The sequence below is a fragment of the Penicillium vulpinum genome (assembly GCF_028829585.1).
Source record: "Penicillium vulpinum strain IBT 29486 chromosome Unknown utg000002l_segment0_segment0, whole genome shotgun sequence".
NCBI lineage: Eukaryota > Fungi > Ascomycota > Eurotiomycetes > Eurotiales > Aspergillaceae > Penicillium > Penicillium vulpinum.
The window spans coordinates 4,091,695-4,111,412 of NW_026643242.1; the positions used below are offsets into that span (position 1 = coordinate 4,091,695).

A 19,718-nucleotide genomic window follows, 5' to 3' on the forward strand; every position below is an offset into this window, starting at 1 on the left:
GCCACAGGCTCAAGTTTGAGATCCACTGGGGGCCTTTCCCGGGTACAAGATCCACGGCTCAGCTCCGTTGTTTACTCCCCCAAACAAACTCATAACATTGCATTCCCTCTGACTTACAACTAACACTTCCTCCCCATACCCCTCCCCCTCCATTCCAACCATTACATTCCTTTCCTTCCACATGGTTTGCTCTGACTACCCCAATTAATTGCCCACCATGTTCAAAGCCCTGATGGGCGGGGGCCGCTCGTCGTCCTCATCCGACGTTCGCAGCAGTTCCAAGAGCAGCCGGCGCAAGTACGAAAAAGATAAGTCCGACACAAGATCAATCTCAAGTCGCAAGTCCTCACGGGGTGACGACCGTGACCGCGGCCTGGGTGATTTGTCGTCTTATCCGCCGTCGGCTTCCCGCAGTAAGCGTGGCCCACCTAGTATCGCAGGCGAGTCCATCGCATCAACCTATGTGACCGCTGAGCCAGAACCCATTGATGATTCCGATCGCTACTACATTGAACGCACATCGAAACGCAGAGACAGTGAACGGGAAAGCAAGAGTTCTCGTCGGCGCGACCTGGACCGATCCGAAAGCCCAGAGCGTGAGAAGCGAAGGAGCCGTCGGGGAACACAGGACACTATGGACGATGACTTGAATCGGGAGCGCGACCGTGGCGAGCGTTCTCGCGCCCAGCCAGGGGATCCGTATGTGCCCCCGATTTCCACGGGCATACCGTCTAGCGCCACCGGCGCGCATTTTGCCGCCGAAATTGGCGCCCCGGGATTCTCGCAATTCCCCATGCAATACGATAACGGGACACCATCCGGAGGCCATCCGCCAGCGCATGAAATTCTGTATGATTCGCATGTGCAGCACCAATTTCCCGGACAGTTTCCAGAGCAAAGTGCTGCCCCGTATCCCCCACCCAACCCCGCCGGCGCTGCGGCGGACTATTATGGTGACCAAGGCCAGTCTGTTGAGCACCAGCCCGGTATTCGGCCGGCTCCCCCAAGTGTGCTTCCTAACACCCAAGCACACTTGATGGCAGCATCTCCATCGGCTAACCCACCGCCAGAGCCTAGTAGTCTGGGCGAGACTGGTGCGGCGGCGGCCTATTTCGACGATAATTTCCATGCTCCGACGCAGCCAGGCCAGCCACCGGTATTGCCTTCATCTGGACCCCCGCAACAGTCTATGCCCCCGAAGCCTTCGTCGTCAGGCATTCTTCCTGCTGCCGCTGTTGGAGCTGCCACGTATGGTATTGGGAGTATGATGTCCCACTCTGAGTCGTATTCATTTGCGGAGCACACTACTTCGTACGGTCAGCAAGGTCAGCAAATGGTTCACGGCCAGCCAATTCCACCCAACCAGCCAATGCAATACAATCAGCCCGTGGCAAGCGGTGGCAATAATTCTCCCCCCAAGCCGTCCCATTCCCATAGCTTTAGTGAAGGTGTCGGTATTGCGGCTGCAGGTGCTGCAACAGGGTACATGATGGGTCATCACCATCACTCCTCCAGCCCCGAGCACGGACCACAATATGCCCTCCAGCACAACGGGCCAGCTTCTCAAGTTGGTGGTATGCTACCGTATGCCCCTGGTAACAATAATGCTATATATGCTGCAGGTGCAGGTGGATACGCTGTTAATGCTGCCCACAACCCGGGTTTCTATCCCCATGGACCCAGCGCGCTAGCTTTTCAAGAGCGTCAGCGCGGCCCCATGGGAAGATTTGTTGATTTCTGGCGTGACCCCGAGGCTGTTGGAAGATTCGAGGACTACACGGAATCTATCGGTGTGTGCAAATACTGTTTCCAACCTGGCACAACCTCCGCCGATGCGCCTCGCAAGCACCATTATCACAGCCGCCGCCGACAATCCCCCGATCGGCGAAGCAGTGGTAGCTCTAGAATCAGCAAAAATAGTCGATATAACTCTTCCGAAGATGAGAGCCGCCGACGGCCAAAGTCTAAGAAATCTTCCTCGTGGCTAAATGGCGCGCTAGCCGCTTATGCGACCAAGTCACTCTTCTCGAACAAGGAGTTTGACGATTCTTACAGCCTTCGTTCCGGACGAGTGAACTCCTCCCATGAGGAGGAAGAAGACCGGAAGAGCCATACTTCTCGTGGTGTGACCCGCCGTTCTGGCCGCAGTCCCCAAAGAGACCATTATGCAGATTCAAAGTATGCATCCCAATCTGGAAATTCTCGACACACACGTTCCAGATCGCGATCTTCCTCTCAATCTGGCCGGCATTCGTATCTGAAGGAGGCCGCAATTGGTGCCGCGGTGGGTGGGGCTGCGCTGGCTGTAGCGAAGTCGCGCAATCGCTCCCGCAGTCGTTCGCCTGGAAGACGACATCGCCGAAAGGATTCGTCCTCGTCCTCATCCTTTGTCAATATCCCCAAGCCTGGCAAGAAGTCTATCGCTGGTGGTATCGGGTCTTTCTTCACCGCTGCTTCTGAGAACAAGAAGAAGCGTCATACCAAGAAGCGCAGTGGTTTCTTCTCTTTCAAGAGTGGCTCTTCATCATCTTCATTGGACAACGATCTTGCCTTTGGGGATGGGTTCTCGAAGAAGTACTCTAAGTCCAAGAAGAAGGGAAAGAAGGGTAAAGATGTTGATGCGGCGTTGCTGGAACTAAGCGACACGGCAACCCGTTTGGCTGGCTCGTCACCACATGGTCACGGGCGCAGCGCAGGCCAGATGTACACAGCTCGATCTCGACATTCCAACTATGCCCAATCTACCACACAGGACGAAGAATGGGTCGATGAGTCAGAGGACCAGTCTTCTTCAAGTGTAAGCTCTGCACTCGCCTTCGGAGGAAGCAGCGTTGAGTCTTCCTCCGACTCCGCCAGCAGCAAATGGGGCTGGAGATGGGGAAGCAAGAAAGACAAAAAGAAGCAAAGGAAGGAGGACAAGCGGTCGAGTGCTACAAATGCCGCTCTCATGGCTGGCGCTGGCGCTATTGGAGCCGCTGCAATTTCTTCTGCTCGTCGTGATAGCGAGCCCCAAAGTAGCTCCGGGAGCCTGCAGCACGTTTACCCAATGCCTACTTCTGATCCCTCTCGCTTTGATGTTGCAAAGATGTCCCCATCTGTATCTGCCGGGGAACCAACTCTCATCCGCCCAGGACCCATTCCCCTTCAGCAGCCTCAGCCTTTCACCCCCGTCTCTCAATCAGTGTACACTACCCAGGGGCCTGTTCCGGGATCGATCCCCGTGTACAGTGCCCGGGCAGCTCCACCCATCTTCGCCAGTGGGGCTGAACAATATGATCCGCGGTTCCAAGGCTCTCGTGATGCAGCATGGGCACCAGAAGGATCAACATATGCCGACCGCCGGAAGCCTCGACGCAGTGATTCCTCTCCCGTTTTCCCCACCCAGGAAACTGCTTCCAATCTTAGGCGCCGGTTCACCACAAAGGATCAAGCCTCCGTGCAATTTGACTTGACAGAAGAGCAAGCAGAGAGAGAACGTCACCTTTCTCGCCGTGACAATAACTACCGGGATGAATTTGCTAATCAACCGGTTCAACTGATTGACCGGGAGGAAGAGGCGGCCCAACAGGAAGCTGAGCGCCGAGAGCGCCGCAGAAAGGAGCGAGAGGATGATGAGCGCCGGTATGCCGACGACAGAAGAAATGACTCCTCATCCTGGGTTGGTGTAGCGGCTGCCGGAGCTGTTGGCGTTGCTGCTGCCAGCACTTTAGTCTCTCACAAGACAGACGATGATGAAGCCTCCGAAGCTAGCCAGCGATATAATGAGAGCCGAGAGAAACGTCGGGCTGAGCGGAAGCGCAATATGGATGCATTGGCGGATACTTCGACTGTGTCGCGCTTCAAGCCCACTCAGCCTATCGATGAAGTGACCACGGTGGAACATCGCGAAGACCAGAAGAAAGCGTCTCCTCGATCTCCCCGCCCAGCAAATGTTTATGACAATTACGCAGAATTTTATGCCCCTGAGGAGATACGACACCATTCAGATGACAATTCTCGCAACCGTAGCCCCACTAATATGCCAACAATTGTGGAGGTAGAGCCACGTACACATGAGGAGTCTGCACCGAAAGAGCCAGAGACAGAGCCAGATTATACATACGAGCCCTATCAAAACGTGGACCGGCTCCCGTGGCCAGTTCCTGCGCTGAACTTCATTGAGCCAACTCCTCCCCAGAGCGTGAACGGTGGTTCTGTTCGCGACGCTACCTCCCCAACCGCCCCTGTAAATAAATCTTATGATACCCAGCCTCGCGAACAACCGACCGGCTCCCGCGTCTCCTGGGGCGAACACGAGACCCACGAATACGAGATCCTATCTTCTTCTGAACAGGATCCTCTCGAGCATGATATTTCCCCTATCGAAATTTCACCCGCTGATGTTCCTCTCCCAGCATCCGAAATATCCCAAGCCAAGGATATCTCTGGCAATTCGGATTACGGTACTGACATTGAATTCGCCGCTACAATCGCTGCTGCGACGGCCGCAGCTGGGTTCGACCCCACTCTGATCACAGACAACCCATCCTACCACACCCGCACTTCCCCTCCTGGATCGGAGGATGAACACACATTTACCTCGCCGTGGTCTGTATCGGCTCGGAAGGAGCCCCACGGCTTTGTCGAGGGCGAGGTTGAAGAAGTTGATCCCAAGTCTACTAAGGATACCACCGCCGCTCCCGGGCATGCGGTGCAGGACAAGGATGAACTTTTCTTCGCCGAGCCGGAATCCTTCTCAAGCAATCGGGATATCGCCTCGGGACGCCTTGACAGTCCCTCTATTGCACAGGAGGTTATCGAGCAACTGAATGGCAAATATGGCAAGCGCGATCGTACTGCTTCGCCTGAAAAAGAGATAGATGTCTTCTCGATGCCTGGCGGCTTTGATACAGCCGATTCTAGGGACTTGATTGACAAGAGATCCGTGGTCTCAGCGCCGGCGCCTGTTGCTACGGACCCAGAGACCGCGACCAAGTGGAGACGGGGCGGCGATGTTTCCGATCTTCCCGAGTTCCAAGAGCAGGGACTTGTTGAGTCTCCTAGTTTGGAAGATGAGACATCGAAGCCCCGTAAGTCCCGGCGCAGCGGCGACGACTTTGAGATTTACGAGTCACCTGAGGCATCTCCATCTCGGGATGACTCTTATTCTGTCATCTCTGCTCCTGTTTCGAAGGATGAAACATTCAAGTCCAAATCCAGGAAATCCAGGGGTGGAGATGACTTCGGCTTTGCTGAATACCCAGCGTCAGTTGTTCCAGAGTCTCGTTATGATTCTTTCTCTATTATATCTGCTCCTGTTTCGAAGGATGAGACCTCCAGGTCCAAGTCCCGCAAATCTCGACGGAGCGGCGACGACTTCGAGATCTACGAATCACGCGAACCATCTGAATCTCGGGATGACACCCGCTCGATTATCTCTACTCCTGCGGGCAATGAGTACGAGCTATCGAAGCCAAGGAAATCGGGACGTAATGGGGATGACTACGATATCCCCATATCGCGAGAGATCTCCGAATCTCACGACGATAACCGGTCTGTTTTCTCTGCACCTGTCTCGAAAGATGAGACCAGCAAATCTCGCCGGTCTCGACGCAGCGGAGATGACTTTAATATATCCGCTTCGCGGGATGTGTCTGGGTCTCGTGACGACCCTCGTTCTGTCGTCTCCGAATCAGCTAAGTCACGCCGCAGTGGTGATCATTTCGATCCACGTCGTGATGTTGAAGCTGCCCCCGACGACGTGGAAGGTGGCGAGGAGAAGAAAAGACGTCGCAAGCGTCGATCAAAGCATGAAAGCGACACCATCCCTCTTGATGACGATGCTCGCTCCGCTATTACGGACATTGGGGATGAGAAGTCTGAGCGCCGCAAGCATCGCCACCGCTCATCCCGGGAAGCCGACTTTGATGATAATGCCTCTATAACCTCTTCTCCAGCTCGGATTGACGAATCCCGGGAGAAGCGCCGAGGCAAAGATGAAAAAGAAAAGAGTGGTGGCTTTTTGAGGAGTATTTTCGGTTCGCAGGTATCGGCTCCAGCTGAGCGAGTTCGGTCTGACCGATCTCGCTCTTCCTCACTGGACAAGCGATCATCCCGCGAAGCCATATCTGAAGCTGGTGTGGACGATGAACGTCGTCGCCATAAGAAGCGTTCTTCTAAGCACCGCAGCTCTAGCAATGGAGATGACTTGGATCGCTACGTGTCAGACAAGGAGAAGGGTACTCAGGATGACACAAATCTGGAGGAGTACAGGTCCAGCAGACAGCAAAAGGAAGAGCGGCGTCGGCATCGGTACGAGGAAATCGTGGATTCGGGAAGGAAACGGGAATCTGAGAAGGTATAGCATCTGAACTTTTCTTTTACTTACTTATGTTGTGATTTTGGTTGTACACTTTATTGTGCCATATAGTTTCCCTTTTGCTCGCTGGTTGATCTAACCAGCTTTTGCACAAAAACCACAAAACCCGAACAAAAACAGAAATGTACTAAGCTTTTACTGGTTCTTTTCCATGTGCAGGACGAACATAGTGACAATTTCGACGAATCTTTTTTAAAGAGGGACCCTGAAATTCTAGCGGCTGATCGCGAGGATCACGGTGCTTTGTGGCTTCCACCCGTTTTCGCTGCAGCATCAGGACTGAATGAGATTGCGCAAAGACCCCGGAGTCACTCCACATCTCCCCCAGCCACAGAGAAGACCCTTGACCTGACCCCGAAGTCTCTGAGCCGCCCCGCTTCACCTGAAACAAGCCACCCACAGGGGTCCCGATCCCCCAAGCAACGCCGACACTCCGTGGCCAAGTACATCAACGAATCACCTACAGCCGTGCCTCTCCACTTCCGCCGGCCCCCAACTTCCCCAGGTCTCACGCGCGCAGTCCCTATTGAACAGCCTGCCGCCATCACTTCACCAGGCTCCCCAAGCCAGCAACGCCGCCGGCCCGGGTCAAGCGAGTTCCGAAACTCGCGCGAGATCCGCCCTCTATTCCTCGTCGAGCGCCACAGTTTAATCAAGGGCGAGCCTAAGATCGAGGAGCCCTTGCCGTCGCTCCCGTCAAGCAAGAGCTCCTCCCGCATCCAGTCAGTAGAGGACCTAAGATCCCTCCACGACGACGATGGCCTCAAGAGCTGGGAGCATGTGGACCTGAGCCGCTCAATAATGGACAACCAGCGGCCGGTCGGTCTGATGATTTCAACTGACCAAGCTAACCATGATAGAGACCTTGATCTCCTCGGCTCGCAGCAGACCACGCCTACCGCTGGACACTTCCATGACGCAAGGAAGGAGAGGCCCAGATATGAATTCCATTCACCATCTGAGCTCCTGCAGGACCCCGCTGTTCTGGACGAGTTGCCTCCTTCACCTACGCTGGCCGCTCTGCCTTCCGCAGAAGGCTCCATGGTTGGTGTTGGCACTAGGGAGCAAGAAACGCAGCGTGCGCTTGACGCTCTTGAGGGCGTGTCCCGTCCACGGACTGAGCCGGAAACCCCGACTCAAGAAAAAGATTCGTTCTTTAGCGGCGCTGTGGACTTCGCCAAGGGTGCTGGCTTTGCCGGTGTTGTCGGTGCAGCTGCCATTACCGCTGTCAAGGAGCATGATAAGTCTCACTCCTTGCCTGCAGACGAACCCACGAATGCCCGTGGCTTCAGTGATTTTGTCGATGCAGCCGTTGCCGCTGAAGACTCCTCTCACGACCATGACGAGGCCCCCGTCGTTGACGAGGCATCTAGTGAGCCCGTTACTGCCATCGAAGAGAATGTTCCCGCTGCACTGGAATCTGTGCACCCGGAGACTGACTCAGCCAAGGAATTTGTTCCTGAATCTACCAAACAGCCTGTTGAGTCTTCTGATGCTCAACCTGAGCCCGAGACAGATGTTGCTCCCGATGAGGGCTCGGCTACCCAGTCTTCTAAAAAGGAAAATGAGAAGAACGGCAAGAAGAGCGAGGGTCAGAATGCGGATTTGGAAACCCCAGAGGAACCGCTCGCGCAGGAAGATTTGTCCAAGGAGTTGGTGCAGGACACTGCTGCCGAGGTGCCTGTGGCTGAAGCTATTTCTGCTGACCCTGAGGTTGCTGTTCCTGAGAAATTCGAGGCTGAGGCTGTTGAGTCATCCCGTGAGGTTGCACCTGAGCTCAAGGTTGATGAGCCTGTTGCTGAAGCTACTCCTGTTGAGTCCGCACCTATCGAGAGCGCACCTATTGACCCTGAGGTTGCTGTTCCTGCGCAATCAGAGAGTGAGTCCATCGAGGCCTCTCGCGAGCTTGAGCCTTTGGTTGCAGCAACTCAACAACCAGAAGTTGTCACCGCTCCCGAACTCGAGTCTACTCAGGTGACGCCTACCGAAACTGAAAAGGATGAGGACACTGCATCATCGACTAAGAAGGCTAAGCGCGACAAGAAGAAGCAGAAGAGGAAGTCTAAAAACGCATCTACTACTGAAGAGCCTGCAGATGATACTCCTGCCTCCAAGGAGATTGAGGGCCAACAAGAAGACAAAGCACCTGAGCCTACCGAAGAGATTGTGGTTGCGCCCTTGCCCGAAGATATTGCTACTTCCTCCGAAGTGCCTGAGAACATCTCTGACCAGGCTGCGATTTCATCTGCTGCAATCGATGCAGAGCAAGCTCAAAATCAGAAGGAAGCCGGAGAGCTGGTTGAGCCCATGGAGCAGGTATCGGCCGAAGAATCTGTTTTACCTGTTTCCGCAGATCCCAGTCTGTCCATTGAGGAAGAGCAAATCCCGGATCCTGTTTTCACCGACGCCAATGAAACCCAAATTCCCGATGCCACTCAAACAGAAGCGGAGCAAGTATCTCGCAGCTTGGAAGATACTGCGAAGCCAACTGAAGACCCTACTCCAGAGGCCTCCCTCGAGCACACCACCCCTAAAAGTCCTGACACACCCAAAGAAGACACCGAAGGTGAAGACAACTTCGAAGAGGCTGTTGAAGAACAGATTCCACAGCCCACCGAAGAAAAAGAGCCTGAATCGGAGCCTCCCATCGAAGTGGCTGCAGATTCCTCCGCAGAGGCTTCGGAAACCAAGGCGGAGAAGCGAAAAAACAAAAAGAAGAAGAATCGTAAATCCGCTGCCATCGAAGAGAATCAAACTTCCGCTGAAACGCCCTCTCCCGAGACTGAATCTCAGTCAGAAATTCAACAGCTCGAACTTGAGCAATCACCTGCTGCCGAACCTGCAGATACCCAATCCCCTCCAATTGGCGGTGAAGCCTTACCTTCTGATCCTGAAAATCTTGACCAGCCCGCCAAGGATGTTGAGCAATCCTTCGAAAACACCGTCGAGAAGCCTGCACCTACCCAGGAGCAGGAGCAAATCCCATTGGAGACCGCTGTGGAGGCTACAACACATGTCGTGACCGAATCAGTGGGCCCCGCGGGGCCATCCGATGAACTGTCAGAGCCAGCTGTCATTGATGCCCAGCCTAGCGTTGAATTCCCAGACTCCGTTGAGACTTCTCGCGGAATTTCCGAGCCTTTTACTGTTGAGACTCAACCCGAAGCTGAAGCCGAAGCTCCAGCTGAACCTAGACTTGAAGTTGAAACCGAGCCCGAAGTCCCCTTGACTGCGGCTCAGAAGAAGAAGGCTAAGAAGAATAAGAAGAAGGGCAATCAGAGTCAATCTTCCATTCCGGACGAAGAGAAGCCTACAGAGTCTACCTCACCGGCACCTGAAATCGAAACTGCCGCTGAGGATATAGCCAAGGAAACACCTCTTGTCATCGAAGACGTACCGGTGGATGCGCCTCAAGAGAGTGAGATGAAACTGCCCATCGAGGTCGAAAAAGTACTTCAGCCCGAGCAAATTCCCGAGCCCGAGCAAATTTCCGAGATTGTACCGCTCCAGGAAGAAGCTTCTCCTACATCTCTTCCGGAGACAACGGCACAGACAACCGAGGCAGAGATACCTAGAGAAGAGCCGACCGCATCAGAGGAGCAGCCCAAAGCCGAAGAATCTCCGGCCGAGCCAGAGGTCCCTATGACCGCCGCGGAGAAGAAGAAGGCCAAGAAGGCGAAAAAGAAGCAGCAGAAGGCGCAGGAAGAAAGCATTAGTTCTAATACCGAAGATGCAAAGCCCGTTGATACCGCGCCTGCGGCCGATACCGAATCCGCTGAGCCAAGCAAGGATATTGCGCCTGCCGTGGAAATTGATAATCTTGCTCCAACCGACGTCTCTGCGCCAGTGTCTTCCGAGCTTGCTGATAATGAACAAGGTGCTGCGCCTGCATCTACAAACGAGCCTGAGACGGCTCCACCCACTGAAGATACTCTTCTGCTAATCGATACTGAGACTATCGAGCTAACCAAAGACATCGAGCCTCCCGCTGCGGCCGAGCCCCCGGTAGAAGACGCTGCCCCATCATCTGGGGTCGAGGCAACCGAAGCTATCGCTGATCTTCCACTTGTATCAGAAGAAGCCACCGATCCTGTCGACATGCCTAAGGATGTTGACCAACAGGACGATGTCTTGAAGGCAGAGGAGCCGAAGAGCGAGGTTGTGACACCAGTGCTTACTGAAGAACCCTCGGTTGATGCTGCAGAGGCTGATGTCCCCAAAGCACATGAAAAATCCTCCGAATCCGAGGTCACAATGACTGCTGCTGAGAGGAAGAAGGCCAAGAAAAACAAGAAGAAGCAGCAGAAGCAAGAGTCTGTGCAGCTTGATGAGCAGCCCACGCTTGAGGTCGAGCCTACTTCTACTGAGGAAAAGAGTGTCGAACAATCTGGTGACATTTTGCCCGATAGTGAGGCTACTCCTACCGGAGAAGCCATTGCGGGTGTTGATGAGTCCGCAGAGCCTGAGGCGGCCCGTGGTCTTGACGCTGAGACCAAGACCGAAGAGGCACAAGCTCCGGATGTGCCAAATCTCGACTCAGAACTTGCCCCGGAGGCACCTGCAGATGAGGCCATCCCCACCCCAGAGATTACTGAAAACGTTGTTGATGTTCAAGATGAGGACAAGGAAACCGCCCCAGAGCCGCCGACGGTTGAAGTTGTTTCCACAGAAACCCCCAAGGAAGAACAAAAGCTTGATTCAGCTATCAGCGAGGAGCCTGCCTTAGACAAACTCCTCGACGACAAGCCAACAGAGTCTGCATCAGAGCCAGCTGTGGAGGAGACTCAATCTACGAAATCCACAGAAAGTCCAGTGGTGGAGCAGGCTGAAGATGAACAGTCGGCAACTTCTTCCAAGTCAAAGAAAAAGAAGAACAAGAAGAAGCGCCAATCAGTTGCCACTGAAGGAGAGCAACCTGCATCCGCTGAGGAGGCGTCCAAGGCCGTATCCGCTGAGGAAGAGGTTAAGCTTGCACCTACGGAAAAGGAATCCACACCTCTGCCCACGGAAGGTGAATCTACTGAGCCCGCACCATCTCAAGAGCCTGAACAGCTTTCTCCCGAGAAAGATGCGGAGACTACTACTGTGGCCGAAGAGCCATCCACGGAAAGTATCATGCAGGCCGATGCACCTGCTGATGCAGCCGCCACCGAGGCCGCCGAAGAGGCAACAATGACTCCTGCTCAGAAGCGGAAAGCTAAGAAAGACAAGAAGAAGCGCCAATCGGTTGCCGCTGGGGAGGAGCAGCCTACATCCGCTGAGGATGAGCCCAAGGCCGTTCCCGCCGAGGAAGACGTTCAGCTAATACCTGCCGAAGAGGAATATACAGCTGTACCTGCCGAGGGCGAATCCACCGAGCCCGTGCCATCTCAAGAGCCTGAACAGCTTTCTCCCGAGAAAGATGCGGAGACTACTACTGTGGCCGAAGAGCCCTCCCCGGAAGATATCACACAGGTGGAACCTCCTACTGATGCAGACGCCGCCGAGGCTGCCACTGAAACCGCGGAAGAGGCATCAATGACTCCTGCTCAGAAGCGGAAGGCTAAGAAAGATAAGAAGAAGCGCCAGTCAGTTGTTGCTGAAGAGGAGCAGTCTACACCCGTTGAGGAGGAGGAGGCTAAGCTTGTGCCTGCCGAAGAGGAGCCTACACCTGTCCCCGAATCCACAGAACCTGCGCTATCTCGCGAGCTTGAACAACATTCTCTCGATAAAGATGCAGAGACTCCTACTGTGATGGAAGAAACACCTATGGCTGAAGAGCACTCTCTGGAAGAGACTGCGCAGCCAGAGGCCTCTGCCGATGCCGCCGTTGCCGAGGCCGCTGAAGAGGCGTCAATGACTCCTGCTCAGAAGCGGAAGGCCAGGAAAGACAAGAAAAAGCGCCAATCAGTTGTTGCTGACGAGGAACAATATGTGCCTGTTGAGGAATCTAAGCCCGAACCAGCTGAGGAAGAGGTTACACCTGCACCAGCTGAAGAGCATTCTACGCCTGAACCTGTCCAGGTAGAGCCCACTGAGCCTATGTCAACTCAGGATAACGAACATCCCACTGCCGAAAAAGATGCGCAGACTCCAATTACGATAGAAGAAGGGTCCAATGTTGAGGAGCCCTCTCCGGAAGAGACCACGCAGTCAGAGGCTCCTGCCGATGCAGCCCCTGCCATCGCAGCCGAGACCGATGGAGAGGTATCGATGACCCCTGCCCAGAAGCGGAAGGCGAAGAAAGACAAGAAAAAGCGCCAATCAGTTCTCGCCGAAGAAGAACAGCCTGTGCCTGTTGAGGAGCCAACTGAGCCCGAGTCGACCCAGGAAACCGAACAGCCCTTGATCGAGAAAGATACGCAGACTCCTGAGATGACAGAAGAGGCGCCTAATGCCGAAGAACCTTCGCTTGAGGAGGTCACACAAGAGGATGCCCCTGCTGATGCATCTGCTACCGAGGCCGTTTCGGAGGAGGCAATGACCCCCGCCCAGAAAAAGAAGGCAAAGAAAGACAAGAAAAAGCAACGCAAGTCTGTCGCTTTTGATGACGATGCTATCCCGTCTGAAGAGCTGAAGTCAGAGCAGGATTCATCTGCACTTGAAGATAAGGCTGAATCCCAGGATGCTCCTACCGACTTAGTTATCTCCGAAGAATCAGCCAAGGAGTTGCCAGTGACCGAAGAAGTCGCCGAGCCTGCTGGATCGGAAGTCCCAGAGAAGACCGAAGAACTCACTTCCTTTGAACAAAGCAAAGAGATCACCGAGCAGGAACCGGTCTCAACCGCTGAGATTGATGCCCTCATTCCTGCTGAAGTCGAGGAGCCAAATTCCTCAGCAGAGTTGCCAGAGCAGCCGGAACAAGATGCACAGACTCCCTCAGAGCCCCAGTCACCCAGTGCACAGGAGCCTGAAGTTGTCTTGACTGCGGCGCAGAAGAAGAAGGCAAAGAAGAACAAAAAGAAGGGCAAGTCTGTGGACTTGGCCGACAACGCCCCTGCTGCCACAGATACAGCGCAGGAATCTGAGTCCAAATCTGAGCCCATTGCTCAAACTTCCACCGATACTCTAGCTGAGACCCCAGAATTGCAAGAAACACTTGCCTCTGAGCCAACACAGCCCGCAGAAGCTCCGGAGCAAGAAAACACGACCGAGGCTGCCAAGGCGGAGGAACTCGAGACAACAGAGAAGGTATCCGACGATATGCCGAAAGAGGAAACTCCTGACCTCAAGGAGACCACCAACGAACCTGTGGCTGCTGAAGTGACTGTTGACGCTGAGCCAACGCCCTCCCAGGAGACAGAGGCAGTTGTTCCTTCTCTCACAGAGCCGATCGAAGAAGAAGCTGGCATGTCAGCTAAGGAGCGACGCAAAGCTGCCAAGAAAGCGAAGAAACGCCAATCTAAGAATGTCGACGCCGATAACGACGCTGCAACCTCCGATTCGCCTTCTGCCCCGGTAACCGAACCTGCTTCACCCATTGATGCGGCCAACAGCGTCGAAAACGTCCTCACCTCGACGGACACAGACGTCCCTGGACTTTCAGCCGTACCGGCATCCTCGCCTGCGGAACATGACGGTAAAGAACATCAGTCCCACGCCATAGAAACTTACGACGCCACGGCGCAAGATACGGCCTCGACTGATAAATACATGTCTTCGCAGATAGAGCAGACCCCGATAGAGAATCCTTTTTTAGAATATCCTCCCCAACCCGTGCTTGAGCGTTCAGTTGATTCCGGCGAGTTGGTGGAGGTAAATACTCAGCAGGAGGGTGATGTTGCCCCTACTGCACAAGAGCGAGAGGGGGAGTTGGCTGAGCCTGCACCCCTTGAGGAAATCAAACCAGTTGATCATGGAGAGAATGTTGAGGAGAAATTGTCTGTGCCGGAAGCGGACGATCTCTCCATGGAGAAGGAGATTGAAGAGACGCCTGTGGATGTTCCAATTGATGTTGTCCCTGAGGCACAGACACAAGAATCTCATGTGGAAGAGGAGACTTCTGAGGCTGTCTCGAAGAAGCAAAAGAAGAAGAAAAACAAACACAAAAACAAAAACAAAGAAGAGGAGGAGGAGGAAGCTGCAGTACCTGAGCCTGAAACCTCTACTACAGAGGACAAGGAGCAGTCTGAAGCTATGTCTTTAGTCGAGCCCCAGCCGGGGGTAAATGAAACCACTGAGTCCGAGCCTATTGCTGAGGTCGAATCAGTGCCAGTTCTAGAGGAGCAGCCGGGAGATCACCCACAGGATATTGAAGAGAGTGCCGCTATCTATACCACTGAGGACATTGATAGAGCCAAGGAGATCAGTGTCCCAGAAGCCGCGGCTAATGCTCCTCTTACTCAAGAATTAGAAGCTGCCGCTGTCGAGTCGACTGAGGACACTGAAGCCGTTGCTCCTGCTACTGAAGAGTTGGAAGCGGCCACTGTTCCAAAGAAAAAGAGCAAGAAGGACAAGAAGAAGCAACGCCAATCGATTCTTGCTCAAGAACCCGAAGTTGAACCCAAGCCTGAGGAACAGCCAGCACCCGAGACAGTTGAAACTCCTGTCCAAGAGGCTGAGATTGCAACAGAGTCAGCGCCCGCCGAAATTACCACGCAAGATGACACTATCACTAGCGCAGAGGAGCCTACAGCGCAGCCTATTGAGGCCGCCGAGGAGGCCGCCAAAGATATTGTAACGCCTTCTGAAGACACCGAACAGCATGTTCCAAGCCAAGAAATCGAAAGCGGAGAGCGTTCTCTTGAACTTCCTTCCACTGAACTGAAGATCGAGGAAGGAGACAAGCCGGCCGAGGAAGCTGCCGAGACTGTGACAGAGGTTCTAGATGACCAGCAATCTAGTGAGCAAGCCCCAGCTGAACCTGCGGCTGAGCTCGAAGCGGATTTGGCGGTTGTCCCCAAGAAGCTGAGCAAGAAAGAGAGGAAGAAGGCCGCTGCCGCTGCCGCTGCTGCTGCTGCTGCTGCTGCCCTTCTCGAGGAAGAAAAGGTCGTCGAGCCACGACTTGAACTGGAGGAGCCTTCGACTGTCACTCCTCAAGTTCTAGAGGAAGCGGTAGAGCAACCTATCGTTCAAGGGCCGCAGCCTGAGGCAGAAAGAACTCTGGACGAACCAATAGAATTGACAGCTTCCAAGCTGAAAGAAGACGTCCTGGAAGAGTCTATTGAGGCACCCAAGTCTATCGAGCCTCTCAAATTAGAGGACAACCCGGAGGAGTCTATAAAAGAGCTAGCCGAAGACTCAGCTGCGGCCGATACTATCACTCGGAAAAGGTCAAAGAAGGACAAGAAGAAGGCCAAGAAGCAAGACAAGCAAGAAGTAATTGAGCCGGTTTCCCCTACGACCGAGGATCATGTTCCTACCATCGAGCCTACAACTGCAGAGGCTGCTTCTGAACCAGAGGCAGTTATTGAGCTTCCAACGGAGCTTGCGCCTACCGCTGAGTCCGCAACTACGGAGGCTGTTATCGAACCGGAGGCGACGCTTGAAGTACCCCCGACTGAGACTGCTCCTGAGCCTGAGTCCTTTCCCCCGGAAGAAATCCAGGAGGTTCCCAAACCCGAGCCTGAAATCATCGTATCGGAAGACAAGCAACTTTCAGAAAGCCAGAAAGATGAAGCAATCGTCTCTCTGGATACACTCGATACGCCCTCACATGTGGGGCTCACTGACCAAAATACCAACAATGAGCCCTTTAAACTCGAGGGTCCTGCTGAAAAGAGCGTCCACGAAGATGAAGCTCACGTCGGGGCTGATACACAAGATCTTGGGAAAACAGCTGATCGCGAGGTCTTTGAGGGCCTGGTTGAGGATCAACCTCGAGAACTTGAAGTGATGCCAGCTCTGTCCAAGAAGATGTCAAAGAAGGACAAGCGCAAGGCTAAGGAGAATGCCGACGCTACAGAAAAAGATTTGACTCAACAAGAAGAGCCCAAGACTGATGTGGCTGAGTTGCCCACAGAACCTGAGACCCTGCCGACAGAGACTGCCGGGGAGCAAGAATATGTTGCAGAAGCTCAACCTACATTGGAGCGAGAGCTGCCAATTGAGACCCCCCTTCCAATGGGAGACCAGCCTATACCCGAGCCAGAAGTTCAGGTTGAGCCTACGCAACCCGATGAAGAGCCTGTCGTCAGCGAGGAACTTGCTCTTTCTCGCAAGGCCTCGAAGAAGAAGGCCAAGAAGGCTCAAAAGGCCGTCAAATCCCTGGATACTGAGTCATCGACTGAGAAGGCGATCGAAACGGACCAGCATGTTACTATTGTGCCTTTCGAACAGCACCAATCCAAGGCAGAGGATTCAGAAGCGTCAGAAGCAAAGTCAGCCAATGACGAAGACTGGCCCGTAATCGACTGGCAGGCTAAGTTTGAAGAATCCCAGCGATTAAGGGAAGTGGACCCTGAACCTGAGCCAGACATTCCAGCTCCCGAGCCGGAGATTATTGGGGAATTTGTTCCATCTTCATCCTCCGAGGCTTTGCAAGAGGCATTCGAAGCTGGGGAGGAAGGTACTTGGGCTTTGCTAGCGAGCAAAAAGGACAAGAAGGCCAAGAAGAACAAGAAAGAGTCACAGCAAGCTGCTCCAGAAGTCGACGAACCTTCACTGGAACCCTCCCACGACAAAGAGATCGAGCCACCTGACCGAACAACTACTCCTGGTGGATCCAAGATCGCTAACTTATTTCCCGACCTCGAGCGTGCGGGGTTTCGGCGGTCAGCTTTGGAGAAGCAAACACCGTCGTTAAAAGATAGTGCTGAGGATGAGACAATAGCAAAATTGGAAGCGAATCGCGATATCGCGATCCCTGTCTCGGAAGCACCCCTAGCGACCATTGAACCCAAAGAAATTGCCGATGATTTTACATCTGGGCTGCCAAGCAGTCTCGAAAGACAAATCGAGTCTACAATATCGGAGCTAACAGCTCAGTCCGAGACTCATACTCATACGGAAGCTGAATCAATTAGGGAGCCCAATCTTCCGACGCATGGCAAAAGGTCCTTAGATGCGCCATTGTCATTGTCAACGGAACTCTCCAATGAGCGGACTCGTACTGAGGAACCTTCTTCTCCTACGCGTTTCCCACCCCGGGAAGCTGGAGAGGAACTATGTGAACTACGCCGATCACCATCAATCCATGGACGACATCAGTCGACTCCCAGAACTTGGAGTTTGGACGAACCCTCTCTACCAGCTCTTGCCCCATCGCCTCCTCGATCGCTCTTCGGACCAACTGATTATGTGCGACCCCGAACTCCGCTTGATACAATTGTGGAACAAGAACCCCGGGATGGACAGGGATCCATAGCTCGCGGGACTCCCCGCCTGGAGATGAAGCCCGAACATGTCTTACCTCGACCTCAGACACCAGTCCGGAAATTTACGGACAATGCCTTTGACCGAGAAGCTTGGCCTACAGAGAACAAAGAGAATTTCAAAGAGATTCAAAAGACACCTGAAGATCCAATTCTGAAGCCAAGTACCAGCAGTGGAAAATTGCGTCGTGTAAATCGCAGTCTTAGTGGCGATCTGCGGGCGGCTAGTCGAGCACTAGATTCCCAGCCTTCGAATCTCGATCTCGATCAGCTCCCGTCTTCCTCCTCTTACGACCCCGTCACCGACAAGGGCAAACGTCCGCTGCGAAATATGTCGGACGTCTATGTAAGTTATTAATTTATTACTTTTTTTTTTTCTACAATTGTGATTGTGTTGTTTTTGTTTTTGTTTTGTTTACTAACTTTTACAGGAGGGATGGGGTGAGACACCCAATTCCCCACGGTCGCCCAGTCGACCGCCTAGTGTCCGCCGCCGTCGCAGTATGCAACACTTGCAAGACATCGAAACCCGCCTCGACCAGCTCATATCTGAAAACCGCCTCCTGATCGCCGCCCGCGATGAAGCCGAACAGAAGCTCCGGAATTCCAGCGTCGCTCGTCGAAAGAGCGACCGTGCGCTCAACTCTCGCGACGGCGATCTGCGCGATCGGGAATCGGAGGTGGAACAATTGAAAAACTCGGTGGAATGGCTACAGAAGGAGACGACCCGTCTGACCCAAGAGAACGAGAGTTTGACCGCGTCCAACTCTGCTCTCGCCGCCGCCCACGCAGCCGAAGTCACCACCGTGCGCGAGTCGTCTACACGCGAGCTTGCCGACTTGCGGTTACAACACACTCAACTCTCATCCCAGGTGGAGGATCGTGTTCGACAAGAGATCGAGTCGGCTCTTGCGCAAAAAGATATCGAATTGCGCCGTCTGCGTACCGAACTTGAGGAGGCTCGTGATAAGGTGAAAGAGCTCCAACAACAAATCGCGGCCTCGGTACATGACAATGCCCTTGTCTTCCGTGATGAAGAGTACTTCGATGCTGCCTGCCAGAAGCTGTGTGGCCATGTTCAATCCTGGGTTGTGCGCTTTTCTAAGCACAATGATAAGCGTCGCTGCCGCCTACTCAGTGAGTTGCAGGACGAAAAGATCGCAGATCGTTTCGACAATGCCCTCCTCGACGGCTCCGATCCCGATGCCTACCTATCTGATCGTGTCCGCCGCCGCGATGTCTTCATGTCAGTAGTCATGACGATGGTCTGGGAATACATCTTCACCCGTTATCTCTTCGGCATGGACCGGGAGCAGCGTCAAAAGCTCAAGTCTCTTGAAAAACAATTGGGCGAGGTTGGCCCAACCCGTGCTGTGCATCGCTGGCGAGCCACCACTCTCACACTGCTGTCCCGGCGACCAGCATTTGCTGCGCAACGTGAGAGCGATACAGAGGCTGTTACTCTGGAGATATTCCAAACCCTATCGCAGGTCCTCCCTCCTCCGTCTCATGTTGAATCCCAGCTCCTGGATAACCTCCGTAAGATCATGCGGGTTGCAGTCAGTCTATCCTTGGAGATGCGCACCCAGCTCGCTGAATTCATCATGCTACCGCCTTTGCAGCCTGAATATGATACCAATGGCGACCTTTCACGCCAAGTGTACTTCAACGCGGCTCTGATGAATGAGCGCAGCGGTCTGACAAACGACAACAGCGAGCTCGAAGCGCAACAGGCCATTGTGCGTATCGTGCTCTTCCCTCTCGTTGTCAAAAAGGGTAATGATGTGGGTGAGGGTGATGACGAGGAGGTCGTCTGCCCCGCCCAGGTCCTCATTGCCCGCCCTAGCAAAGACAAGAAAGTATCAAAGATGATGAGCGGCGATCGCATGTCTATCGATGCTTCCAAATCGGTCCACAGCATCGCTCACAGTGTGGCACCGTCATCTATGATGGACATGAGCAATGTGATCTGAGGCGTCACACTCTGATCATGATTGCTCCCATCTTTACATGCGTGCTTATTGCATCATTGTTCTTATTGTCTAATCTTTGTGTTTTTCTCCCCTCGC

The 19,718-nt window shown here is 53.8% G+C and overlaps 1 protein-coding gene across 1 annotated transcript; it reads left to right on the forward strand.

Annotated features, from left to right (window-relative positions):
* Positions 1-217: 217 nt before the first annotated feature.
* Positions 218-19,622, forward strand: lah (involucrin repeat protein; the record flags this gene model as incomplete). The annotated part of the gene is made up of 3 exons (XM_057252272.1): positions 218-6,337; positions 6,518-17,995; positions 18,081-19,622. 3 exons carry the CDS (start codon positions 218-220, stop codon positions 19,620-19,622), a joined length of 19,140 nt encoding a protein of 6,379 aa, XP_057111597.1.
* Between the last annotated feature and the right edge of the window lie 96 nt (positions 19,623-19,718).